At 50.4% G+C, this 25566-nt stretch overlaps 4 protein-coding genes across 9 annotated transcripts in view; 2 read left to right on the forward strand and 2 right to left on the reverse strand.

Annotated features, from left to right (window-relative positions):
* The first annotated feature begins 210 nt into the window (after positions 1-210).
* CENATAC (centrosomal AT-AC splicing factor) lies at positions 211-6800 on the forward strand. Its single transcript, XM_035009103.1, has 11 exons — positions 211-391; positions 508-671; positions 1077-1175; positions 3219-3285; positions 3357-3419; positions 3745-3809; positions 3956-4061; positions 5006-5036; positions 6201-6290; positions 6368-6500; positions 6585-6800. Exons 1-11 carry the CDS (start codon positions 272-274, stop codon positions 6655-6657), a joined length of 1011 nt encoding a protein of 336 aa, XP_034864994.1. The 5' UTR covers positions 211-271; the 3' UTR covers positions 6658-6800.
* RPS25 (ribosomal protein S25) lies at positions 6783-9368 on the reverse strand. The gene is made up of 5 exons (XM_035009105.1): positions 9174-9368; positions 8884-8979; positions 8170-8353; positions 6900-6999; positions 6783-6804 (listed from the first exon to the last, which is right to left on the reverse strand). The coding sequence occupies exons 1-4, from the start codon at positions 9174-9176 to the stop codon at positions 6905-6907; spliced, it is 378 nt and encodes a 125-aa protein (XP_034864996.1). The 5' UTR covers positions 9177-9368; the 3' UTR covers positions 6783-6804; positions 6900-6904.
* Positions 9369-9623: 255 nt separating this feature from the next.
* On the forward strand, positions 9624-12738 carry TRAPPC4 (trafficking protein particle complex 4). The gene is made up of 5 exons (XM_035009104.1): positions 9624-9845; positions 10021-10195; positions 11035-11138; positions 11778-11904; positions 12393-12738. Exons 1-5 carry the CDS (start codon positions 9671-9673, stop codon positions 12469-12471), a joined length of 660 nt encoding a protein of 219 aa, XP_034864995.1. The 5' UTR covers positions 9624-9670; the 3' UTR covers positions 12472-12738.
* SLC37A4 (solute carrier family 37 member 4) overlaps positions 12725-25566 on the reverse strand; it is a 22901-nt gene continuing 10059 nt past the window's right edge. The window contains exons 1-11 of one of the 6 annotated variants that reach the window (XM_035009099.1): positions 19737-19755; positions 19006-19113; positions 18191-18533; positions 17152-17384; positions 16601-16844; positions 15942-16100; positions 15607-15692; positions 14982-15095; positions 14701-14766; positions 14227-14365; positions 12725-14096 (exon numbers count right to left, since the gene is read on the reverse strand). In XM_035009099.1, coding sequence (XP_034864990.1) covers positions 13930-14096; positions 14227-14365; positions 14701-14766; positions 14982-15095; positions 15607-15692; positions 15942-16100; positions 16601-16844; positions 17152-17384; positions 18191-18338 — 1356 coding nt within the window. In that variant the 5' untranslated portion in view covers positions 18339-18533; positions 19006-19113; positions 19737-19755 and the 3' untranslated portion in view covers positions 12725-13929. Of the gene's footprint in view, positions 14097-14226; positions 14366-14700; positions 14767-14981; positions 15096-15606; positions 15693-15941; positions 16101-16600; positions 16845-17151; positions 17385-18190; positions 18534-19005; positions 19696-19736; positions 19828-25566 lie in introns of those variants that run through there. The other 5 variants (XM_035009096.1, XM_035009100.1, XM_035009098.1 and 2 more) reach the window with 5 other exon arrangements.

The raw sequence follows: 25566 nt of genomic DNA on the forward strand, positions 1-25566 counted from the left end.
GCACCTAAGTGTGGCGCGCGCTCCTTCCCGCGCATGCGCACAGCGGTGCTGCCGCTTTCGGTAGACAGCATCTGGGAAGCGCGGTGACGGCTGGCTGCGCACGTCTGCAGAGAGCCCTGAGGGACTCGCGCAGCCGCAGATGGGTCTGCAGTGGCTCCTGCCCGCCGCTGGGGGCCGCGGGGACCGCTGGGTTCGCCCCGCCCCCGAGGGGTCAGGGGTCACCGGATGGCGAAAGAGCCGCTGCGCGTCGCGGACACCCAGTCCCGGGCCCATGGCGCCGGCGCAGCGTTGCCCCCTGTGCCGCCAGACCTTCTTCTGTGGTCGCGGACACGTCTACAGTCGCAAGCACCAGCGGCAGCTGAAGGCGGCTTTGGAGCGGCTCCTGCCCCAGGTGCGGCCGGGAGGCGGGAAGGGGTCGCGGACGGCCTGGGGTGGGGGATGCCGGCAGTGCAGGGAGGGCGCGAGGGTGGGACGTGGGGGTTCCAGCGGGTACCCTCTCCGCCGCAGGTAGAGGCCGCCCGCAAGGCCACCCGCGCCGCTCAGGTGGAGCGCTACGTGCCCGAGCACGAGCGGCGCTGCTGGTGCCCGTGCTGCGGCTGTGAGGTGCGGAAACACCTGAGCCACGGAGACCTGACCGTGCTGCACGGGGGGCTGCTGGAGCATCTGGCCAGGTGAGATCGGGCCTGGGAGCCTCATCCAGCACTTTCGCATACTGGTGTGTGTGTGTGGGGGGGGGGTTGGGGTGAGTGAGAGGAGGAACGCTTTTGTGGTTTGGGTGGGTCGAGTCAGCTTACAGGCATGGCATCCTTGAGGGGTGGAGGGCTTAGGGCTGCCATGGTCCGGGTGGTAGTGGAGCGGCTGGGCGGCTGGCTCACGGTTACCTCCCATCATCTGCTCTCAGATTCTCCCGTTTTTATTGGAAGAGGGAGACTGGACATCTGGAAGACTAGTAACAGTATTCGCTCAGCCTTGCCCAGAGGCAGAAACCCAGATGTCAGTGTGCATTACTTATCTAATGCCTAGATGTCTGAGGAATATTCTGTAATCTGTCATTGAGATTATCCGTTCATTCTCAGCCCAGAGCACAAGAAAGCAACCAACAGATTCTGGTGGGAGAACAAGGCTGAGTTCCAAATGAAAGAGAAGTTTCTGATCTCCCCCCAGGACTATACACGGTAAGTCACTGATTATGAGAGATGAAATAACAGAATGGGGCTTCTCTGGGTCTGTGTCAGGTACTGGAGCTTTCGCTAATTGGAAAGTTCAGTAGGGCCTTCTTAAGTATCTGTTGTCTTCATAGCACTCATTATTCTAGGCACTATATTCTGGACACAAAAGAACTATGACACAGTCCTTTAAAGGTTTGTATCTAGTTGGGGGATGGGATTTACAATGCATTTAGCAAATAGAGAACTGTATATAATATAAGTTGTCTATAATCGATTATTTAAATGTGTGATACAGAGAATATTAAGGTCCTTTAGGAGTAAAAGAGGCTTTTTATAGTGTGTGCAAGCAACTGGTACTCACCCAGTGCCCACTTGGAAGTTTTAGACTCTATTTTAACTAGCCTCTAGAGGACCCTGAGAAACTGGAGTGCAGTAAGCTGGTCAGCACAGAGTGGGCGTGAGTGCTGACTGCTTCAGGAAAAGGACACAGCCTCACACTACTTTTATTGGGACAATATTGAGATTATGGGGAGTGGAACCCAAGGGGATCCCGGAACCAAAATTACAGAAAAGCTCATGACATCTATTATTGTTTCCTACTCAGTGTGGAGAATGAGGGAATGCTGAGAAATGCCCAAATCCTACTACCTTGTCTTCAAATCTGTGGTTCAGACTGGGTGGGAAATGGGGAACTGAGGCCAAAAAGCACTCACTCCTTACACCCTGGCCCAGCTCCAAATAGTGTGTGGTGGGAATAAAGAATAGTTCAGCAGAAAAAGTCGTAATTGAGAATTATGAGGATGGACTCTTTGAGCTTTTTATTAGTTTTTTTTTTTTTTAAGGTTTTATTTATATATAGAGAGAGAAAGCTAGCACAAGCAGGGGGAGTGGCAGAGGGAGAGGGAGAAGCAGACTCCCTGCTGAGCAGGGAGCCTGACACCAGGCTCGATCCTAGCATGTGCTGGGATCATGACCTGAGCCGAAGGCACTTAACCAACTGAGCCACCCAGGTGCCCCAGTTTTGACTTTTGAACCTTATAAATTTAAAGCTCACACGCACAAGGCAAAGCCAAGTCTGACTGATTTGGTAAAGGTACCACAAGCCACTTTTAGATTTAGACAGGTTATTACTTACATAGCAAAGAGAATAAACCTGAAGTGCCAGCTTCCCAGGTCCTTGTCCCACCCACCAAAAAGGACCACTCTGAAACAAAAAGGGCTAGCTAACTGCAATGTGACACCCTGCTTCTGGGGAGCCCAGTGTGGCCTGCAGCTCTAATCTGAGAGCGGTGGGCAGAAAGCTGCATACTACATTGGAACCTGGGAGGGGATAAGAAACTCTCATGACAGCCGGGGTGTGTGTGGGGGGGAGACAAGGAGGCAAGTGGGAGATGGCCCCACAGCAGCTCCTTTCCACTTCCTTCAGCTCCTTTCCTCTTGTGTTCCAGGAGCATCACACAGGTGCTCAGCCAGGATTCTGATGCTGGGGTTCTAGGCTTTGGCCAAATAGGTGCAAGGCTGCCAGGGCACTGTGGTAGAGCCATTCCCCTACGTGTGTTTTACCAGGAAAAAAATCCTAAAACTGATTGCAAACAATGACAAATTATCGTAGCTATATGTCAAATTGATAACAATCACAAAAGAGTAAGAATTCAAGTAACTTGAACACACAATTCTGACTGTATACCCTTAGGATATTTTCCAAGGACTAAAGTACTGCGGAGGAATCCTGCGCTTTGCTTAGTAGTTTTGTCGATGGTAGTATTAGTATTTTTCTGATACCTTTCTGTGTGTATTGTAGGATAAAACAAGTGTAAGTCTCATGATGTTCTAAAGCCCATTTCTGATTTGGCAAAAAGGAAATGTGTGCATAGTAGTGAAGAGCCAGTATGGCAGAATGTTAACAGTGAATCTGGGTGAAAGGTACATGGGTGTTTATTCTATTTTGATTTTGAAATTATCCAAAATTTGAAGAAAAAATGATCTTTTGAAGATGTTTTCATAACTGGCAGGGACTGGGGTTCTTGGCTGACTTGCCCTTCTTTTTAGATTCAAGAAATCCATGGTGAAAGGTTTGGATACCTATGAGGAAAAGGAAGATGAGGTGATCAAAGAGGTGAGTTAAAAGGCCACTGAAGGACCCAGCCCCATGACCTTGTGCGTAGCTAAGCAGCCTCTCCCTCACAGATGGCAGCTCAGATCCGTGAGGTGGAGCAAAGCCGGCAGGAGCTGGTTCGGTCCGTCTTAGAGGTTGGTGTCCCTCGGAGGAGCCAGAGCAGTATCCAAATCCACTTGATCCCTGGTTCTCCCAGGTCCAGCATTTCACCTACCAGCTCTTCTAAAAGAACTCATGGACTCCATGCTTCATCTGCTCGGCTTGAATTCCCTTACCTGTCTGCCAGGGGGCAGGCCTTGTCAGTGGCCATGTGGGCAGAGCTGGGAGGGAGGGAAGTTTGCAAGATGGGCAGTACCATAGGCCAGTATACCAGTTTGTTTCCTACTGGAGGGTGGGAGCATGGCCTAGGCAGACTCTTAAGCATCCAAGACACATTTATTTTTCCTGAATCAAACTCAGCCTCAGGCAGTGCCAGACCCAGAAGAAGGCTCTTCAGCATTTGGAAGCTGGAAAGGGACTAACAGGTAAAATTGTTAAGGAATCTCTTGAGAGTTTGGCCTGTTAGAGCATTCTGTAACTTTTTGGCTGGAAAATGGGAAAAGTTCATCTCTGCTATCCTCATGGTTCAAGGACCTCATCTGCCAGCCTGGCTCCTGCTTGTCTTTTTCAGTCTAGTGGCTTCCACCTCACAGCAGCCTTCGTACTTGGACCTGCCACCCGCCCCAGCACTTGACTGGATGGAGACAGGACAACCTTTGACATTCATTGGCCATCAGGTACAATGGATAAGCCATTTAGGAAGGGCCAGTGCCCCCTCAATTCCCAGGACACTCATCTCCTGGGTTTTGTACCTATTCTGGCCATTGGGCTCTTGTGTCTTGCTGCACCGCTCCAGTGTTTTCTCAGACTTCTTTCCTCACCCTCCAGTGATCACATCTGCCCGTTGCCCCCACTGCCACTAAGGAGTGCCAACTCCTACAGCTCATCCTCTGCAGAACCCCCAGTTCCTGCTCAATTTAGGACATTTGTAAATATCCCACAGGCACCTGAGGCTAACCCCTACCATCCCTAGATTTCCCCAACTGTGGAGTTATTTCCTCCTCTTTCATCTCCTACATCCTGTCAATGAGTAGGCCTATTTTACCTCCTGGCTAGATGTCCTCCATCACTTTTCTGGAAGTTTCTATCCCCCCTGCAATCCTGTCCTGAACACAGAAAGTGACTGCCTCACCCGATGTCCTGTATACTCCAGTCATACTGTCTTGTGTTTTTTGCACGTGTCCTTGCCATTGCCTTAAATAATAGGCCTTTCTTCAGCCTAGCTCAAAGGTCACCTTTTCATGGAAGGCTTATGTGAACAGGTCGCCTGTTGTAAATGTACATGGGACCATGTAAAAAGCTGTAAATGTAATCTGTGTAAATTTATGCTTAAATCTCTTCCCCTACGATACATACTGCCCTATGAGGAAAGGGTTTTGCTTACGTGGCACCTAGTAGGCACTCTGTTTTTGGACATCTTCATTACTGAGACCGTGAGTCTTTTGAGGGACAGGACTCTTTCAGTTATCTGTGCTCTTAAAATTTAACACCAGCCAAGGCACAGAACACCACTGTGGTGCTTCCACCCCCCCGCTGTGGCTTATCCTTTTTCTAGCTAGGAACATAGTGTCATCAGTTTCTTATCTGGGATTTCTCCCCCCTCCCCCATTTCCAACTACAGGATACACCAGGAATTGGTAACATCCACTCAGGTAAGGCCCAGGGCAGTGTTTCTCAGATGGTAAGAGGTAATTATTTTAAGTATTTATTTTAGGGGCACCTGGGTGGCACAGTCAGTTCAGCGTTCAACTCTTGGGTTTCAGCTCAGGTCTGATCTGGGGGTCGTGAGATTGAGCCCCACAACAGGCTCCAAGCTCAGCACGGAGTCTGCTTAAGATTCTCTCTCCCTTCTTTTGCCCCCCTCCCCCCGCTCTGAAATAAATCTCTTAAAGACGGACACTGAACCGACTATGCCCCTCAGGCACCCCAATTACTTTTTTAAAGAATAAAGTTGATTATGATAAAGTGCTATCTGATCAAGGACCTGTATCTTGAATATATAAAGAACTCTCAAAACTCAGTAGAGGCATATAAAAAGATGTTCATCAGAGTGGCTAAAATTAAAGACTGTGTACGTGAAGAAACATTCATAAACTGCTGGTGGGAATGTAAAATGGCAGAACCAATTGGAGAAACAGTTCAGGGATTTAGGAAGCTAAACACACACCCACCATTATGATCCAGACACTGCAGGAGAAAAGCAAACATGTCTGCACAAAGGCTTGCACACCAGATGGTCACAGCTTTAGTTGCAGTACCCTCAAACTGAAACTGAAAACAATCCAAATATGCCTCAACGAAGGAACAGAGCAGTGCTCAACAAAGAAGTAACTACTGTTAAGTGCAGCATAGCTAAATCTCAACTATTAGAAGCCAGACCTAAAAAAGTACATACCAGCAAATGCAAATTAGATTAACAGAAGCATATCCATGGTTGCCTGGGGCTGGGAAAAGGTACAGAGAGGTGCAGGAAGTACTTTAAAGGGGCAGAAGGATACATAGTGGTGATGTTTAGTATCTTGATTGTGATGGTTTCACTCAAAAGCTTTTCGAGTTATACACTTTACATGTGTGCAGTTGCAGGTCAGTTATGCGTCAACAAAGCTGTTAAATACCAGTACAGCATATCACACATTAAGATAATGTTGCTTTAAATTAGCCCAGGGCCCTCAACTTCCCATGGTCCAGAATTCCTGGGTTTTGCTTTTGAACATTTCCAGTTGTCAATTAGGTAAGAGTTTATAGCTAGGGCATGTTTCACAGTAGCCTGAAACTTGGAAGAGTGCCTTCATTCCTGCTTAATGGGTCTTTTCCAGGTGCTACACCTCCCTGGATGGTCCAGGATGAGGAACACAGCTCTGTAAACCAACAAATAGGACCATCCTATGAAGAATTTATTAAAGAAAGTAAGTAAACAAATTCAAGAATGGATTCTCTAAAATTTTCCTACTCAAAACTGTTTAAAAAGTTTACTTCTTTGTAGAGGAAAAACAGAAATTGAAGAAACTCCCCCCAGACAGAGTTGGGGCCAACTTTGATCACAGCTCCAGCACCAGCGTAGGCTGGCTGCCCTCTTTTGGCCGGGTCTGGAATAACGGACGCCGCTGGCAATCCAGGTACACCTACAGTGCCAGGACTCCAAACCACTACCCCTTTGGAGAGGTCAGCCTTCATCCTGCTAACCCTTCATTTCCTTTCAGACATCAATTCAAAACGGAAGCTGCAGCAAGGAACAAACAGTCACATAAAGAAAAAAAGCCAATTGTTTCCTGATAACTTTTCCAACCACTATAAGGCGTAACAACTAGTCAACAAACCCATACCTATTATTTTCTGTTAACTACTTTTCCTAGGAAAGAGACATACCCGCTTATTTGATTTAATAAAGTTTTATTTTCCAAAATGTACAGTTGGTAGGATCTGCAAAAAATAAAAATAAAAGAATCAGAATTGCAGAGCCTTATGTAAGTGGGATGTATACTTTCTACTCTGTGGGCCCCTGGGTTCTTGTTTACCTTGTTCATGCATCTTCACCAGCAGCTGGGGCATCTCCACCCTTGGTGTTTCTGGTGTAAATTACTTGAGCTCTGTGCTTTGAAACCAGTTTAATAAGTCCTAGAGAGAAAAAATAAGGTTTTCACGCAGTACTATGAAATACTTCATAGACGCTAGAAATACTGAATTTGAGCATGAGAGTTTAATAACAAAGGGAAACATCCCTACATTTCTTTTTCTTTTTTAAGATTTTATTTATTTGACAGAGAGAGAGACAGCGAAAGAAGGAACACAAGCAGGGGGAGAGGGAGAAGCAGGCTTCCCACTGAGCAGGGAGCCTGATGCGGGGCTCGATCCCAGGACCCTGGGATCATGACCCGAGCCGAAGGCAGACGCTTAACGACTGAGCCACCCAGGCGCCCCACATCCCTACATTTCTTGGTGATAATCTAATTTTACTTATTCTTTTTCTTTTTTTAAAGATTTTATTTATTTATTTATTTGAGACCGAGAGAACGAGAGAGAGAGCACATGAGAGGGGGGAGGGTCAGAAGGAGAAGCAGGCTCCTTGCTGAGCAGGGAGCCTGATGCGGGACTCGATCCCGGGACTCCAGGATCATGACCTGAGCCGAAGGCAGTCGCTTAACCAACTGAGCCACGCAGGCGCCCTACTTATTCTTTCTACATGAGGGGCCCACTACCTGCTGTTGGGATGGTTACCCTCATAGCGCTTTAACTTAAAAGTCACTATTTCCACATTAGACACTACAGGGGGCTTAAAATATTTACTCATGTATACTAATATGAAATTATGGTAACTAGATCCACCACGAAATTTTAAAAATACTTAAGTAAAAAATGCTTTACTCTTTTCATAGCCACATTTCAACATCATTGGGTTTCTTCCATAATTCTTTAAAATGAAATTATTTGAAAACAAGGGATCCCGAGGCTTCACTGATGACATAGGGGTCCATGGGACAAAAATGGCCAAGAACCCTGCTTTGGGGTCTACTCTAGGATGTTAGAATATTACAACCAGTGGTCAGCCTGTGCCTATTTTAGGAAATTCCAGTAAAAATATTTAAGATGGGGGCCCCTGGGTGGCTCAGTCAGGTCTTGGGATCTAGCCCCCCCCCCCCCGCTTGTGTTCCTTCCCTGTCTCTGTCAAATAAATAAATAAATAATCTTAAAAAACAAAAAAAGACCAAAAACCATTTAGGATGGCTAATACGGGCAGGCCAATTTAACGTGTAAAAAAACCACACCAGTACAACACACTCCTCTCACCTTTACTAAGGAGCTCCTGAAGGGCTGCCCTGGCCAGGGAACCTCGAATCTTCAGTCTCTCAGAGACAACAGCTGGGGTTATAAGCTTATAGTTGGGAACTTCCTTACAGAGTTTGTCGTATGTCGCTTTGTCAAACAAGACCAGATTATTGAGCTTGTCCCGAACTTTGCCTTTGGACCACTTCTGCTCACCAAAAGGAAAAGGAAAGTCAGTGCTCCTGGAAGAAATCACTCCCTCCCTCCCCAAACAACCTGTGTCCGAGAACTCTCTTCCACAGCCGTGGTGCTATACTGCAAGGGTGGCCGTTCCCGTGGAATTCAGAATTTACAGAAACTCTACAAACTAAGATTCAAGTAATTTGAAACGAGGACACAAAATACAAGGAAGCCTAGTTGCCATTAACGGCGTCAAAGATGCGTTAGACTGGGGGGGAAAAGTCTATGCGAATTTCGGATATAGGCTGAACCCCACGACACCAATTAAAATGTCATGTGCTAAACATCAGAATATACACTCGTTTAACTTCTAAGTAGTGCGTACCACCCTATTCTTCCCAAAAAAACACAACGGTGATGAGACCACAAGCTCCAATAATCGGACTCTAGACCGCACAACCTTAAAAGCCATTTGCTCTACAGGTCACTTATCACCACAACCACATGGGTCCGGCGTCCCCAGTACTCCCCATTCCTGGAGGGGCGGCTCACTCCTACCTTCTTTTTGGCCTTGCCCCCAGATTTGTTCACTGGGTCTTTGTCTTTCTTGGCCGACTTTCCGGCATCTTTCTTCTTCTTGTCATCCTTGGGCGGCTGTAGAGAAAAAGGCAGAACGCAGCCAGGTCACAAGGCAGCCCCGCACCGCCCTGACCCCACCACCGGAGCACATGGATGAAGCCATCCCCCCGCCCGCCCGAACCAGCGGCCCGGTGGATCGGGGGCCCTCCGTCCGGTGCCGCCTCAACTGCGCCCCAGCACCGCCCGGCTCCCCACCCCCAAGAGCTCACCATAGCGAAGCTGGGAGAGCAGCGTCAACCCCTGCAGCCTCCCTAAGATGTCGGACAGAAAGGAAGCACCGCTCCCCGACCGGCCCAGAAGCCTCCACCCGCAGCGAGCGCTTCCGGGTCAAGGGGCGGAGCCCGCGGAGGAAGGCCGGAGGCCCGGCCCCCTCGTGCCGCGGGGAGCGGGGCGCAGCGACGGGGCAGTCGTTCCCGAGCCGCGCTCCCCGGACCCTGCCCGCGACTTATTGGGCTTTGCGGCTAGTTGTGAGGCAGCCACACGTTGTATTCCCTGGCCCTGGAAACGAGAGACAGAAAACAATCAGCCAGGCCCCGCAACGACCCCGGCGACCCCGCTAAGCGTGGTGCTTCAAGTGCGCAGGCGCCGCAACCAGCGCGCTCGGGGCGGGGAAGAGGGGGCGGGGGGCGGGTCCCACGGCTGCGGTTCCGGGGCGGGGCCTCCAGGAACAAGCCCAATCCGCGTCTTCGGAGCCGCGGCGGCCGCAATGGCGATTTTTAGTGTGTATGTGGTGAACAAAGCTGGCGGCCTCATCTACCAGTTGGACAGCTACGCGCCCCGGGCCGAGGCTGAGAAAACTTTCAGTTACCCCCTTGATCTGCTGCTGAAGCTGCACGACGAGCGTGTGCTGGTCGCCTTCGGCCAGCGCGACGGCATCCGGGGTGGGCTAGGCTTGCGTCCGAGGGGCGGGCCCGGAGCTGCGCCGTGGGCTGGTGTCTCTGCGGGGCTGGGGAGGGCGCGGAGGGAGAAGGGAGAGGTGGGAGAGGCCGGGTCGCTAGTCCCTTCGGCGGAATCCCCACGCTGGGGCTTCGTTGACCCTTAGCTTCACCTCTGCAGTGGGACACGCAGTGCTGGCCATCAATGGCGTGGACGTGAACGGCAAGTACACGGCCGATGGGAAAGAGGTGCTGGAGTACTTGGGCAACCCTGCCAATTACCCGGTGTCCATTCGATTCGGCCGACCCCGCCTCACCTCCAATGAGAAGCTCATGCTGGCCTCCATGTTCCACTCGTAAGTCCCCCAGCCCTTCCTAGGGCCTGTGGGCCTGCACTTGGCCCTTGGGCCGGCTGGATTAGTGTGGTTCTGCGGGAAGTCTCCTGAGCGGCCGTGCTTTATCTTTCTTCGCCTCCTTTAAATCGTCAGTTCTTGCAGTTGTGAAAGAAAAAGAACTAATCCCGATGACTAGGTTTTAGGTAATACCGGCAGTGGTGTGGCCTTGCACAAGTCAACTTCTCTTCCCTCAGCTTTAGTTTCTAAATAAAGTAAGGTAACTGAATTAAATGATCCTTAAGACCTTTTCCCATTCTCAACGATAGTAGAAGGTGTGCTGGGTAATCGTAGCTGTGGGGTAAGTAACCATGGCACGCATTCCCAGTGGTAATTTTACCCAAAGTTCTCAATGTAAAATGGTTTTTTTTTTTTTTTTAAGATTTTATTTATTTATTTATTTGACCGAGAGAGACACAGCGAGAGAGGGAACACAAGCAGGGGGAGTGGGAGAGAGAGAAGCAGGCTTCCCGCAGAGCAGGGAGCCCGATGGGGGGCTCCATCCCAGGACCCTGGGATCATGACCTGAGCCGAAGGCAGACGCTTAAGGACTGAGCCACCCAGGCACCCCTCCATGTAAAATGTTTTAAGGCAAAGTATGAGTGTAAAATACATGCAGAGCTCAAATGAATTTTAAAGAAAGTTCGGTGCTGTTGCTGCTGGGCAATTGACACGGCCTGTTCTGACCTCTCAGGGTGTCATGTGAACTCAGCAGAGAGGGTCGCTTCAGTGGAAAAGTTTGAGAAGCACTCCTCCCTCAAAACAGCGGGGTGCATTCCCAACCTTACCTCCTTTGCAAATAGGCTGTTCGCAATCGGTTCCCAGCTGTCTCCAGAACAGGGCAGCTCAGGCATTGAGATGCTGGAGACCGACACGTTCAAACTGCACTGCTTCCAGACACTGACAGGTAGGCGTCTCCAGATAGGCCAAAGGGATGCAGAGGGGCAGGTTGGGGAAAGGGACTGACCAAAGACAGCTTTGGTAAGCAAGGGGGTGGTGGTTAACTTTTCCTGGGACAGTTGCACAGACACATACGTCTATTTGTTTTGTGAATCGAAAGCCAGTATTTAACCTGATGCCAGTTTTGTCCACGCCACCCAGAATGCTCAGCCCTGGGGATCCTGTGTGCAGATAAAACTCCCCGTAATGGTATCTCATGTTGCACACGTTTTGGAAGGTGTGTTTCGAAATGAAACCTGAATGCCAAACGGAAATGACCTTTGGGTCGTGTCACTGCCTCACTCCCTTAATGGGGATGATTGAAAACTGCCTGAGTCTGCCCGCTGCCTGGCACTTGCTGCTGAGGGACCACAAGATTAGGAATTAAGTGACAGAGCTAGATGTCAAAGCGTGGTCTCAATCAGTTGCGTGATGTGACAAAGTCACTTCCCTGCTCTGATCTTACAGATTCAGTTTTGCTCTTCCTGCTTTATGGAGCATTAAGGATAAAAATAAAAATGGGCTTATGAAAATGCCATCTGCACACAGGATGATGTTATTTGCTGCATTCTGTACCCTCTTGTAACCATTCTTGGTCCTTCTCCAGGGATCAAGTTTGTGGTGCTGGCAGATCCTAGGCAAGCTGGAATAGATTCTCTTCTACGAAAGATTTACGAGATCTACTCAGACTTTGCCCTCAAGAATCCATTCTATTCCCTGGAAATGCCCATCAGGTAGGCGGTCTCCCTCCCCAGATACTGGTCAAAGCGTCCTTGCCCCTCCCTTTGTGCTCTTCCCCGAGTTCATTTTTCAAAAGGATAAGAAGAGTTACTTTTTAAAAAATTTTTTTAAGATTTTATTTGTTTGTGAGAGAGAGAATGAGAGACAGAGAGCATGAGAGGGAGGAGGGTCAGAGGGAGAAGCAGACTCCTTGCCGAGCAGGGAGCCCGATGCGGGACTCGATCCCGGGACTCCAGGATCATGACCCCAGCCGAAGGCAGTTGCTTAACCAACTGAGCCACCCAGGCGCCCGAAGAGTTACTTTTAAATAAAACAAAAGTGAGCTAGTCTTTTCTTGCTATTTTGAGAAACCAAAGATTTTTCTTGTCATTCATGTCCTTCAAGCAAGTTTCCCCTGGCTCTACCTCGGCACCCAAGGATGGGGAGGAGAGTCTGAGACCTCACACTTTGTCCTCATTTGTGCCTCTTGGGTCTGGCCTAGGTGTGAGCTGTTTGACCAGAACCTGAAGTTAGCCCTGGAGGTGGCAGAGAAGGCTGGAACTTTCGGACCTGGGTCATAGGCTGAGCCCACAATGGATCCCCCAAATTTGAGAGATCCTACAGCAGGGATCCTGCTGTATCCACTCCAGTGGAGATCCCTGCAGCCTCGTTAGTGTACTTGAAAATGGGAGGGTGCTGAGCCTGATGACATGTACCGATCCCCGAGCCTTAATGCCATGCTCTCTGCCCTCCTGTATCTACCGTGAGCCTACTTCCCAACTCTGTACAGGTTTATTTATGGAGGGAGTAGGCCCATAAATGCTTAATAAACATTCCTTTGATCTGTGTTCGCTATCCTCATTAATGGTTTGGGGGGAAGAGGCTCTGGTGGGGAGACAGGAATGATCAGGGAATTCTGGGAAGATGAGATACGTTCTAGTAGAAAACAAGTAATTGTTCACTGAAGAATGAGCATGGGGCTTTGAGTCAGGAGCCTTGGGTCTAGTTCCAGAATTGCTGACTTCTAAGGTGGTGGTGGCAGTGGTGATGACGGTGGGGTATTTATCAGGTGTTTACAGCCAGGTTTTACTGCTTTATTTAACTTAACCCTCACCCTAATCTTGGGATGCATTCTGTTACGGACAATAGATTTACCAAAGTACAGACTCTCTGCCTCAGAGTCTCAGAGCTAGTTACTAAGCACCTGAGTTTTAAGCCAGGCTCTCTGACTACACTCTCCGGGAGCCACTGTTACACTGCCTTCCTCCAGTTACATCTGCCAGAAACCCAGTGCTTCATCTGTAAAATGATCATTGAATTAATGCAATTGAAGGCAAAGGAGCCATAAACTTGAAGGAGTCCATGTCAGGTTTCCCATCCCAAGGAGATGAAGTTTGCCCCTTTTGGGGTATCAAGAGAATATTTTCCAAAGAAAGCAGTCTCTGGCTTGTAGTACCCCTTTGGAAAGAATGACTCCCTGATAGTATTTAGTATCAAATCTAGTTTTAATCTGTGTCAAGTCCTCCTCCCTCCCACCCACACCCCATGCCCCCCGCCGTCCCCACAGGGTACTGGTGAGCGTGATGGCCTCCTCTCCCCTTGGAATCGAAGGTATTGGCAATAGCCGTTGCCAGTGCTAAGAGGCCTTAGGGCAGCAATCATGGGTCCCTGGTACCCTGCCGCGGCAGGAGGAGCCTCACTCTACTGGCGATGGTGTGGGAGGGCCCAGCAGGGGAAGAAGGGTTTAGGGGACTCCCTGACTGCAAGGCTTTCCTGTTTGAAGGCAGGAAATAGGAGCTAGTGGAGTCCAAGAACAAAAGTTGCCTTTTAAATGGAACACAGGATGGGGAGCTGGGACCTCATTAGCCACTGGTAACTTCCAGCACCACCTGGGCGAGGGGAAAGGCGCACAAGAGGAAATCAAAGGTTCAATGCTAGCCGGAGCAGCCCCCCTTTCTTTCTCTCTGCCCCCCTCTCCCCGCAGCCCCGTGCAAGGGGAAGGCCACAGGTGGGAGAGGATGCACTGGAGCCTGTACTCTTCACTCAGCCTTCTTGGGCACTCGGCCCATCTTGGTGCGGATGTTTCGTAGGAGAAAGAAGGCAGCGGTGCTGACCGCACAGATCACTTCAGCCACCCAGAAGGCTGTGCTCCAGGTATAGTGCTTGGCAATGGTGCTGAAGGGCAGCCCAGCCAGAAAGCCGCCCACTGCCAAGGAGGAGGGGAGAGCCCGGGTCACTTGGGAGGCTAGAGTCAGTGGGGCTGGCCCCAGCCTCTAGCTAGCCTATGTGCAAGGCACAGTGGGGGAGAGGTAGACACTCTGGAGGGCACCACTTACCATTGGCCATGAGTCCCACAATGGCGTGGGAGGTGCCGCACAAGTTGGGAGGGGCGCACTCATTGGCTATAACTCCGAACAAGGCAATGGGACCGTAAGAAGAGAAACCAAACGCAGCTCCCAACACCAGGATCCAGAGCTGCAAGGACGGTGCAGGGTAGCATTTAGAGTCTGAGAAAGCCTACCTACCTACCACTGCCAGAGGGGAGAAAAATGCTTGGCCCTGGGAACAGATGATTGTAGTAAGGAGACAGTAAGTGACCACCCTCATCCCGCTTCCTGATAAAACTGACAAGGCCAAGCTAGAGGAGTGGGGCCACACTGAGCCAACCTGAGGGCCTGGGTGGGTAGGTGAAGGAGCGACAGAAGCCATCCCTCCCAGTTAGATGCGCTCTCTCAGAACTGATGCTAGGGCAAGGCAGACAGGGTAGGACAGGGGGAGACAAACCAGGAGGAAAACCACAGATAAGGCACCTCATGCTCCGTAAAGCCTGTGAGCTCAGCGAGTGGGTGAAGAGCTGAAGTCCAGAAAGCAACATCCTAGAGGAGCACAGGGAAGAGAAGAAAACCGGGCCCCAGGTCCAGGAGGAGCACCAAAGTACAGAGGACACGAGATAAACCAGAACTAGAAAGGGAAATCTGAGAGGCAGAGAAAGGCCTGGGCCAGGGTGGAGCCAGGGACAGGGAGCCTGACAGTCAGTGGCCCTTGCTCTCTCATCCTTGTGCCGGCGGTGGGCCAGGCCCGCCTCATTTACCTTGGGGGAGTCACTGCTCACAGTTACCCGGAAGAGGTACATGGACACGGTCATGCCAGCCATCATGAACAGCAACAGGCCGTGGCGGGGGTTCCCGTAGATGGACAGCCTTGCCTGTGGATACAGGCCCAGCAATGTCAGGCCCTAAAAGCAGCAGAGAACCTCCGCCTCTGGACTCTGACACAGCAGGGCTTCTGCTGACAGGTCTTTGGCAATCCCACCACAGTTCTTGGCCCGGGGCAGCTCTGGGAGGCCCTGGGACCTGCTCATTATATTCTGAGGCCAAACTCCACCACATCCCCTCCTCCACCGTGGGGACATATGCTGGCAAGCTGCACCTAGCCTCTCCTCAACCCCAGTTGCCCTGGGGCTGTAGAGAAGCCCACTGCCAGGCTGAGAGAAATTCTAGCTCTCCTTGACATCCGTTAAAACCCTTTCCCCAGGAACCTTACCTTGCCTCCACACCCTCAGCAAGTGAGAGTAGCCTGGAATCATTCCAACCTCCCCCCACCCATATGCCAACCTGCCTGTTGCCCCAGAGCTCCCGCCTCTCTGGTGCCTGTCCCGGTCATGCTGGGGAGATTTAAAGGGACCCTCCTCCTTCCTGTCCCTTCTGCGCGCTCACCTTTGCCATGGCCCGGTCTGACAGGTAGCCAGCTGCAATGCTGCCTATAAGGCCCCCAACCTCCAGCGCACTCATGTAGGAGCTACCTGGCGTAGGGAGTTGTGGTGGGAAGAGGGAAAGGAGGGGTGGAAGGGTGTTAAACACACTAGGGTTGTCCCAGACTGGCTGTAACCCAGAGAGGTACAGGGTCCCCAGGGTGACCGGCCACAGCTGTCTGGGTGGTGCCTGGCCTCAGGGAAGGAAGAAAGGGATAAAGAGAAGCTGGGCCTCAATTTCCCATCCCTTTAATTGATTCCTGCTCCCTAGGCGCCCCCCTGCTCCAACACTCATCTTACCCACGAGGACTGACTGTCCTTTCTCCTGGATAAGGAAGAACTGGCCCCAGTCGGTACAGCAGGTCTTTACTCCAAATACCACGAGGTAGCCAATGGAGAGCACCCACAGGTAGGGGGACAGCAGCAGCTCCTGCAAGGTACTCTCCTCCTCCAAGGAGCCTGGGGGCAGGAGGAGGCCAGGCCTCAGGCTCTGCTCTTGCTGTTCTGCCCCGACTGAGCCCCCACCACTCGTTAACCAGCCACAGGGCCAGAGTCCATCCACATAGCCAGGGACCAGCAGGAAGGTACTCTTCCAGCCACCGCTCTGCCCTGTCTGCTCCACCACAAGTCTCAGCAAATGAGACTTAAGCTTAAGCTTAAGCTTAAGACCTAAGCCACTTAAGCTTAGGATGCTGTCCAGGAGCGGGAAGTCTGGCTCTGCCGTGAGGAAGGACCAGGATATAACGTGAGTCACAGCATTTGTTGCCTCTGCCACTTGTCTGGTACTTACGTGTCTCTTGGAACGGAGTTTTATTTACTCCCTACCAACTCGCCATCACCGCCCCTCTCCCTACAGCCATTGGCTAGCCCAGGGCCAGGCATCCAGCCAGTCCTCAGTGAGTCTGCCCGATGAACGATGAATGAATCAGGCCCCATGATCAGCTTGGGTGGGGGCTCACCCTTCTTGCCCTTGGCGGGGGTGGGGTCCAAGTTTCGGAGTCCCACGTCGGCAGGCTCGTTGTGGATGAGCAGGAGGCAGAGGAAGGAGACAACCACACCGAGGGCCCCGGACAGGGCCAGCGTGCCGCGCCAGTGGTAGCTCTGGGCGAGGGTGGTCGCCAGGATGGGGCCCAGCGCTCCGGCCAGGTTCATGCTTGTGGACAGAATGGCCCACCAAGTGCCAAACTGAGATGGCTCGAACCACTGTGGGGCAGAGGGGGACAGAGTAGGTCCCCACGTTAAACATGCTGAAGGTGAGGGTCAGGTGGGGCAGACCTAGGAGCTCACGTTACAGGGGTGAGGAAGAGGGCGCTTCTACTTGGTAGGGCCAGTGCCCTCATCTGCCACCTGATCCCACCATGTTTAGCTCCTAAAATATCTTGACAAGCAATAGGAGCCGGACTGGAGCTCCCAAGGAACCTGCTCTGGGATGGGGGTGCTGGTACTCCCACATGCTCCTTAGGCATCCTCTGTGCTAGTCTAAAGCAGCTCCCCGGAAGCAGACACTCACCTTCCGCAGGATCTTCCCACACGGAGGCCAGCCCAGCCCCTGTGCCAGGCCATTGAGGAACCACAGAGCAGCAAAGACGGGGACCATGGAGCTCCAGGAAAACGCTACATTGACCACGCCAACCAGGAACAGCCCCAAAGAGAAGAGCCAGCGAGCACTCATCTGGTCGGACAGCACCCCGCTCACAAACTTGCTGATGGCGTAGGCTGCCGACTGGCTGCTGGTGATGAGCCCTGCAGGGGTGGGGGGAGAGAGCAGGAAGCAGGACACCTGGGGAGTCAGGGGCCGGGGCAAAGGCACAGGAGGCATGGAGGAAGGCATGGGGTCATGTGTGTAGGGGTGCCCGGCAGGGTGAGACAGGTTCCCTCCCAGGCAGCTAGGAAGAGCCTGCGCTGGAATCACGGGGCCCCGCTCCTCCTCACCACCAGCGCTAGCCCCAGGCTGACCCATGACTTTTCAGCCTCCTGGGGAGGTCCATCTGCAGCTGTCAGGAGGCAAGAAGGGAGAACAGGGCAGCCGCCCTCCCTGGGATTTACAAAGGCCTGATGACATTTCCCCCTCACACTGGATGCCAACCCAGGGCTTCTGGAAGTTCTGTTGCCCCACCTCTGAACATGGGGTGAAGAGCTTAGAAGTGGAGTCAAGGGCCTTCTTCCTCCTAAAATGTCACCTGGTGGGCCACATGAAGTTATTTTGCCAACTCCCCAGACGCACCCCGCGGTCTTAGCATGCCCCCACGCAGTGTGGAAACTGTGCTCAGAGTGCCCCTAAACACACTCAGAATAAGCCATGCCTCTGGGGGCACTCGTGGCTCACAGGCCCACAAAGACACATCAGATGAGCAGCGCTCCTCAGGTACACAGAGAGCACACGCCTAGTTCTTCGCCCTTCCACAGGTACACGGTCAGTCCGTTCAGGCCGCACCTGCAGGCCGCTCCCTGTCCTCTGCTGTGCACAGACCCTCCACACTGCCACAGACACCCAACTTGTCCTATAGTCCTGGGTCCCAGGGCCCACGCCCCTGCCTTCCAGGGCTCACCCAAGTCATCCTTGTCCAGAGGGATCTCCTCCACCAACGACGGCATGACAAAGGAGAAGGTCTTGCGATTGAAGTAGTACAGGCTGTAGCCTCCAAACATGGCTGAGAAGATCACAGCGCGGTAGAAGCCGTAGCCTTGGGCCGCCATGGTGGAAGGGAGCAGGCCCCACTGGTGGGGACTCGGAGCCTCTGGCCACAGCTCCTGCCGGTGGCTCTCTCAGTGCCCCAATCTGCTGAGTTAGGCTTTTTCTGCTCCCTCCTCCACCCAGCCTCCCAGGCTCCCTTTATAGCCACCTTCTGGACAATCATTAAGCCTGGGGCGGCTTGTAGGGAACCCAGTGTCCTGAGGGAGACAAGAAAACAGCCGATTACTGAGGGGGAAGCGGTGGGGGCTGGAGGGGGTCCCGGAGGGAGGCACTGCCCGTGACCCAGCACCAGCCAGCATGCTGTGTCCCCAGAACTTCTGCTTTTCTCCGCTTTTCCTTGTCTGCCCACCTGTGAAACCAGCTGTGATTAAAGGCTCGACCTAATTACTTTTGTCTGCAGAGCCCAGGGGAGGCAGGGGTGGGATAAGCAGAGATGCCCTCTCTAGCCCTGCTCCCTCAGTCACCTGCCTTCTCATTCATTCAGCCACGAAGTTTAGGGAGGGCTTACTGGGTGCCAAGCATGGCACTAGGTGCTGGGTTAGTTTCCACACACACACTCAATTAGACACATACCCCCAACAGCCCGACTCCCAAGTCTTAGGACTGACTCAAGTAACTCCCAATGCTCAGCACACATTGGGGTGTAACTGTTTATGGATAGTTGCAGACCTGTAAGCAGGAGAAACTTCCCCTTTGCAGGCCCTGGGTTGCGCTAAAAGGCCCCCTAAAGGCTGGGGTCGTGGTGGGGGCCACTCAGCGGTCTCTGGTCCCTTTACCCTGTAACGACAGGATGGGGTGCCCTCTGGCCGGCTGGGGGCTGCAGGGTCGGTGACAGCACGGCCCGTGGGCGGGAAGGTGCACCCCGCGGACTTCAGGCGGCAATGTCGAGCCAGCCCTCTTCCCAGGGCCCCGGCAACACGCCCCCGGCTTTTCCGCTCAGTTGGGAAAGCAACTGGAGCAGAAGGCGTACGCGCGAGCGGAGCAGGCGGCCGCACGGAGGCTCCCGGAGGCTCCTCGCTTCGGGCTCCGAGTGGCTCAGCCCGGCACGATGGGGCCAGGCGCAGGCTCTCGGCACCTGCCCAGCCCCGTGTCCTCAAGCTACCCGGGTCACCCGACTCGGGCTGGAAGCCCACGGGTGCGGGAGCTGGAGAGGTGCGGAGACACCGAACCGGTGCGACAAAAAGCAGCAGGTCCGTGCTGGTCACGGGCAGCACCTAGGAGGCCCCCAGACCCAGGAACTGCCCCCCACCCGGGAAGGGGCAGCTGCAGGAACAGCTCTGGTTTGTATCGGAAGTTAGGGCAACCTTTGTTGGGGCTCTAACAAAGGAGCCCAAACACCCGAGACTCCCCCTCCAACCCCGCCTTCGGGCGGCGCCCCTCCCCCGCCTTCAGCCGGCTACCTGAACGCCGGCGGGAGCCGGAGTAGGATAGAGCGGGGCGGTGCGGCCCCCTGGCGCATGCGCGTGCGCTGGGGGCGGGGCCTCCGCCAGCTCATTGCTGGCTGAGAGCCAAGTCCACCCCTCGGCGCTTAGTCCTCGCCCTGCGGGCGGTACAGGTCCTTGGGCGAGGACAGCGCCCCTTAGGGGCTGCATTCGTATGTTCCCTTCTTAACTGGTGGGGTTCAACAAATCCGTTTTTAGTGAGTGCTTCCCGCTACCAATCACTGTTCCCGCGTTATTCACAGTCTGAGAAAGCTCTTGTAGAGAGCACAGTCTTTTCTGTAAGAAATTAAGGCAGTCCCGGAGCGCCTGGGTGGCTCAGTCGTTAAAAGCGGCTGCCTTCCGCTCAGGTCATGATCCCGGGGTCCTGGGATCGAGCCCCGGATCGGGCTCCCTGCTCGGCAGGAAGCCTGCTTCTCCCACTCCCGCTCCCCCCTGCTTGTGTTCCCTCTCTCGCTGTGTCTCTCTGTGTCAAATAAATAAATAAATAAATCTTAAAAAAAAAAAAAGAAATTAAGGCAGTCCCCATAAGCACAATATGAACATTTAACTTGAAATCACAATGTTGTGAACCGGGTTAAGATAAAACAAACTGAGGGTTTTAGAGGGGAGGGGGGTGGGAGGATGGGTTAGCCTGGTGATGGGTATTAAAGAGGGCACGTTCTGCATGGAGCACTGGGTGTTATACGCAAACAATGAATCATGGAACACTACATCAAAAACTAATGATGTAATGTATGGTGATTGACATAACATAATAATAATAAAAAAAAGATATAATAGAGTGTTTAAAGTACCTGGCCAGAAATAAACCTTAAATTCTAATCCCAGACCCACTACATTTTAACAATGTCACTTGGGTAATAATCTCTATGAGCCCCAGTTTCTTATAAATCTCATAGGTTTGTTGTGAGGACTCAGTAGAAGATTTTTTTTTTAATATTGTAATTTTAAAAATAATGTCTACACCCAACATGGGGCTTGAACTCACAACCCAGAGACCAAGAGTCACATGCTGCACCAACTGAATCGACCAGGCACCCCTCAGTAGAAGATTTAGATAAGAATTAAGAAAATTTAGATAATTGCTTTCATAGAGACTGCTGGAGAATTGCTGAAAGAATTGTAAGTGTTCCAAAGTTGACAGCAAAGATGTTTTAAATTGGGAAGGTGGTCAGGGAAGGGAGGAGAAGCCTGCAATCTGCCAAAAGCCCAGTGTCACTCCAGGAGGCCCCATGAAAGATTTTAAAACAGAATTATAAAACACTAAAGTATTATGGTAACTACTCTCAACCTACAATACTTGATTGGATTCTGATGAGAACTGTGAGCGTGATCAACGTTTTTCCTCATTTCTGTCTGGGTACCTGAAATGATAAATGATGTCAGGGATTCCCATCCGCACAGGAGTAAAGCATTCAGCCTCCCAGATGAGGATCTTGGGCAGATGCTTAATGACTGAGCCAGCCAGGTGCCTTGACCTACACTCTTTTTTAAATAAAAAAAAAAAAAAAGTTTTTAGACTATTGAAAATTATTAAAGTCATAAAAGACTTTTTCCTTTTTTTTTTAATGGGAAACTGCTTTCTCCTTATTTAGGCTTTAGGAAGAAAGTTAACTTTGGTTACGTATTACGTTTTAAAAAAATCAGTTTTATTTTATTTTTTTTTAAGATTTTATTTATTTATTTGACAGAGAGAGAGCACAAGTAGGCAGAGTTGTAGACAGGAGGGAGTAAGGAGCTCCATGGGGCTCATCCCAGGACCGCGGGATCAGGGCCTGAGCTGAAAGCAGAGGCTTAACCGACTGAGCCACCCAGGCGCCCATATCTATGGATATTTTTCACATCATCAAAACTGAGAGATTTATTTATTTTTAAATATTTTTAAAGATTTTATTTATTCATTCAAGACACAGAGAGAGAGAGCACGAGCAGGGGGAGAGGCAGAGGGAGAAGCAGGTTCCCCACTAAGCCAGGAGCCCGATGTGGGGCTCGATCCCAGGACCCTGGGATCATGACCTGAGCCGAAGGTAGATGCATAACCATCTGAGCCACCCAGGTGCCCCAAAACTGATAGAGTTAAAAAGTACTTACTTATGAATACATTTTTTTTAAAGATTTTATTTATTTATTTGAAAGAGAGAGAATGAGAGACAGAGAGCATGAGAGGGAGGAGGGTCAGAGGGAGAAGCAGACTCCCCGCTGAGCAAGGAGCCCGATGCGGGACTCGATCCCGGGACTCCAGGATCATGACCTGAGCCGAAGGCAGTCGCTCAACCAACTGAGCCACCCAGGCGCCCTATGAATACATTTTAAAGCAATACTAATAAACCTTCTAGGATATCGATGTAAATAACATTTTTAATGAAAAATAATGATATTTAAAGAATTTATGAGAATAGTGAGATTGTTTTACATTTTTGCAAATCACTTTAACTTCTGCTTTAAAAGACCACTTATTCTCACATCTGCTTCTGCATTCAGGCTGCTGCCTCTGCTGTTTTGGTTGAAGTACATGAAGATAGAGCCTCACACAGATACATAGTTGGAAAGGGAGGAGGAGTTTTATAGGCTTTCCAGGTATTTGTGAATATTCTTTTTTGATACTACACTAAGCTGGACAAGTGGTAGTTTCTTTTTTTTTTTCTTCTTTTTTTTTTTTAGATTTTTATTTATTTATTTATTTGAGAGAGAGAGAATGAGAGACAGAGAGCATGAGAGGGAGGAGGGTCAGAGGGAGAAGCAGACTCCCTGCCGAGCAGGGAGCCCGATGCGGGACTCGATCCCAGGACTCCAGGATCATGACCTGAGCCGAAGGCAGTCGCCTAACCAACTGAGCCACCCAGGCGCCCCAAGTGGTAGTTTCTTAAAGATTGGCTGCAATGTGTAATCTGAAACTAAGTCAATGAAGTTTTCATATTCTAATAAGTTAAAATCTATTGGTCTATCTTGCACTAAAAATGGATATTTTACACATGCATGATTTTTTTTTAAAGAGTGTGTGTGCGCGTGCAGTGAGGGGGAGGGTCAAAGGGAGAGAAAGAGAGAATCCCAAGCAGGCTTCACGCCCAGCACAGAGCCCCACGTGGGACTTGATCTCATGACCCCGAGATCATGACCTGAGCCGAAATCAGGAGCTGGATGCTCAACGACTGAGCCACCCAGGCGCCCCGCATGCATGATTTTTTTAACATCATGTGTTGGTCATTTGGAAATGGTTGGTTCACTGAATTATGCAGATCTTCCCAATGTTAATGTATTTCATTACACAATACCCCCAAAAAATGATATTTGGTAATATCACCACTGGTTTTATTGGAAAAGCGTTAAAAGAGTAGGAAGCCATCAAGCTCAAATTTTGTTTTTGGCAACAAATACTGTCAGTTGTTTTCCTTGAAGTGACGGGATCACTGTGTACATTTTGGAGAAAATGTCTGCCAAATACCCGAGTCCCAATAACCATAGCTTGTTTCTCAGGTGTTCTTTCCAGTAAAACTAGTGTTCCATGAAAGAAGAGGCTAATTCAACTAGCAGCTCAAACAACTGCATAGATGTGTTTCCTTGGGGGCAACCACTGTACTTCCAGAAGTACTTTAATACCTTACAAAAGACGTGTACTCAAGAGTTGAAATTAGTAAGAGTAATGGTTTCCCCTCCCCCCCCTTTTTAAAGATTTTATTTATTTATTTGACCCAGAGAGACACCGAGAGAGAGGGAACACAAGCAGGGAGAGTGGGAGAGGGAGAAGCAGGCCTCCCACTGAGCAGGGAGCCCGATGTAGGGCTCGATCCCAGGACCCTGGGATCATGACCTGAGCCAAAGGCAGACGCCCAGGACCCTGGGATCATGACCTGAGCTGAAGGCAGACGCTTAATGACTGAGCCACCCAGGCGCCCCGGTTTCCCCTGCTTTATCAAGGACAGTCTCAAGTGAACCTGCCTTTTTCTAACTTTGAGTGTGTGGTGGTGAAGAAAACCATGATTACTAATATTGCTCAATGCCACTGCCTTGATTCGCTCCAAGGGGACTGCAGCTTAATCTTTCATTGCCTTTACACCATCAGGGCAGATATGAAAAGAAAAAAAAAAGGCAAATTACATCTCAGTATTATTATAAAGATAATCGTGTCCTCCCTGACTCCCTAAAAAAGTCCTCAGGGGTCCAAAGATTGCACTTTGAGAACCACTGCCTTAGTCCAACCAAGATTTGAGCAGATTTGATTGGAGAGTATAGTCTTTGTGAAGGGTGATATAGTTCATGTTTACCCTTATTTCTAGAGTACAATCCCTCGGGGGTCCTAACTTAATGCCTGGGCTGTTTTTCAGGATGCCTTCTCCTTGGCGGGCTTTGAGGTCTAATTTCTGTCCACCACCACCACACCCAGTCCTAGGAGGCTTCCAAAAGCTGGGCTTAGCCTCTCTCTCAGCAGCTTCTTTCAAATTGGCAAATCCTGTGGTGATGCAAACACCACCAAATGTTGAACTTGCTTCTTTGGGACCCTGACCCCTGTGGCAGACTGATTGTAAAAAATAGCTGAAATTCTTCGTCTATAGTAGGTATATACAATGGAATATTGCTCAGCCATTAAAAAAGAAGGAAATCCTATCATTTGTGACAGTATGTTTGAAATGGGAGGGCATTATGCTGAGTGAAATAGTCAAGACAGAGAAAGATGTATACAGTATGGTATTACTTACATATGGAATTAAAAAAAATAGGTGTGGGGGGGTGCCCGGGTGGCTCAGTTGGTTAAGTGTCTGCCTTCAGCTCAGGTCATGATCCCAAGGTCCTGGGATCAAGCCCTGCATCAGGCTCCTTGCTCAGTGGGGAGCCTGCTTCTCCCTCTGCCTGCCACTCCCCCTGCTTGTGCTCTCTCTCTCTGACAAATAAATAAATAAAATCTTAAAAAAAAAAAAAAAGGAAAAAAGTACCAAATGGAAACATACCTGGAGAGAATTTAGGTAATAGTTATGAAACTCAGATTTTAAGATAAATGTGATTAGTATGTCCAAGAAATCAGATGACCAGCAGAGACCTAGAAACTGTCAAAGATACTCACTTCGATACTCTTAAACTGAAAAATACAGTAACTGGAAGTAAGAATAGATCAGACACAAGTGAGGAAAGAATCAGAAGATAATTAAATTCACTTTTGTCTAAAAAAGGCAAAGGCCAAAACAAAAAACTATATTATGTAATTGTGATGGTTAATTTTATGTGTCAACTTAGAGGGTGCTTTGGACGAGATTAACATTTAAATCAGTGAACTTTGGGTAGAGCAGTTTGCCCTCTGTAATGTGGGTGGGCCTCATCCAATCAGTTGAAGACCTGAAGAGAACAAAAAGACTGACCTTCCCTGAGCAAGAAGGAATTGTCCAGGGGCACCTGGGTGGCTCAGTTGTTAAGCGTCTGCCTTTGGCTCAGGTCATGATCCCAAGGTCCTGGAATCGAGCCCTGCATCGGGCTCCCTGCTCCGTGGGAAGCCTGCTTCTCCCTCTCCCATTCCCCCTGCTTGTGTTCCACTCTCACTGTGTCTCTCTCTCTCTGTCAAATAAATAAATAAAATCTTTAAAAAGAAAAAACAAAGAAGAAGGAATTGTCCAGCAGACTGCTTTAGGACTTCATTAGCACCATCATGTTGCCTTTGGACTGGAACTGCTCCATTGGCTCTCCTAGGTGTCCACCTTGCTGATTTTGAACTCTCTAGCCTCCATAATTGTGTGAGCCACTTCCTTATAATAAATCTATCTATCTATCTATCTATCTATCTATCTATCTATCTATCTATCTA

The sequence above is a fragment of the Mirounga leonina genome, unplaced genomic scaffold, assembly GCF_011800145.1.
Source record: "Mirounga leonina isolate KUSES-001 unplaced genomic scaffold, KU_Mleo_1.0 Mir_153, whole genome shotgun sequence".
Lineage (NCBI taxonomy): Eukaryota > Metazoa > Chordata > Mammalia > Carnivora > Phocidae > Mirounga > Mirounga leonina.

What these genes read in the sequence shown, in the direction of transcription:
- TRAPPC4 (XM_035009104.1), top strand. Translation starts at nt 9,671, where the DNA reads ATGGCGATTTTTAGTGTGTATGTGGTGAACAAAGCTGGCGGCCTCATC. An exon ending in CCAGCGCGACGGCATCCGGG is followed by an intron (nt 9,846 to 10,020) that starts GTGGGCTAGGCT and finishes TCACCTCTGCAG; the next exon opens with TGGGACACGCAGTGCTGGCC. An exon ending in CTGGCCTCCATGTTCCACTC is followed by an intron (nt 10,196 to 11,034) that starts GTAAGTCCCCCA and finishes CTTTGCAAATAG; the next exon opens with GCTGTTCGCAATCGGTTCCC.
- RPS25 (XM_035009105.1), bottom strand. An exon ending in GGGGCAAGGCCAAAAAGAAG is followed by an intron (nt 8,354 to 8,883) that starts GTAGGAGTGAGC and finishes TTTGGTGAGCAG; the next exon opens with AAGTGGTCCAAAGGCAAAGT. An exon ending in TCAGGAGCTCCTTAGTAAAG is followed by an intron (nt 7,000 to 8,169) that starts GTGAGAGGAGTG and finishes TTTTCTCTCTAG; the next exon opens with GACTTATTAAACTGGTTTCA.
- CENATAC (XM_035009103.1), top strand. Translation starts at nt 272, where the DNA reads ATGGCGCCGGCGCAGCGTTGCCCCCTGTGCCGCCAGACCTTCTTCTGT. An exon ending in TCCCCCCAGGACTATACACG is followed by an intron (nt 1,176 to 3,218) that starts GTAAGTCACTGA and finishes CCTTCTTTTTAG; the next exon opens with ATTCAAGAAATCCATGGTGA. An exon ending in AGCTGGAAAGGGACTAACAG is followed by an intron (nt 3,810 to 3,955) that starts GTAAAATTGTTA and finishes TGTCTTTTTCAG; the next exon opens with TCTAGTGGCTTCCACCTCAC.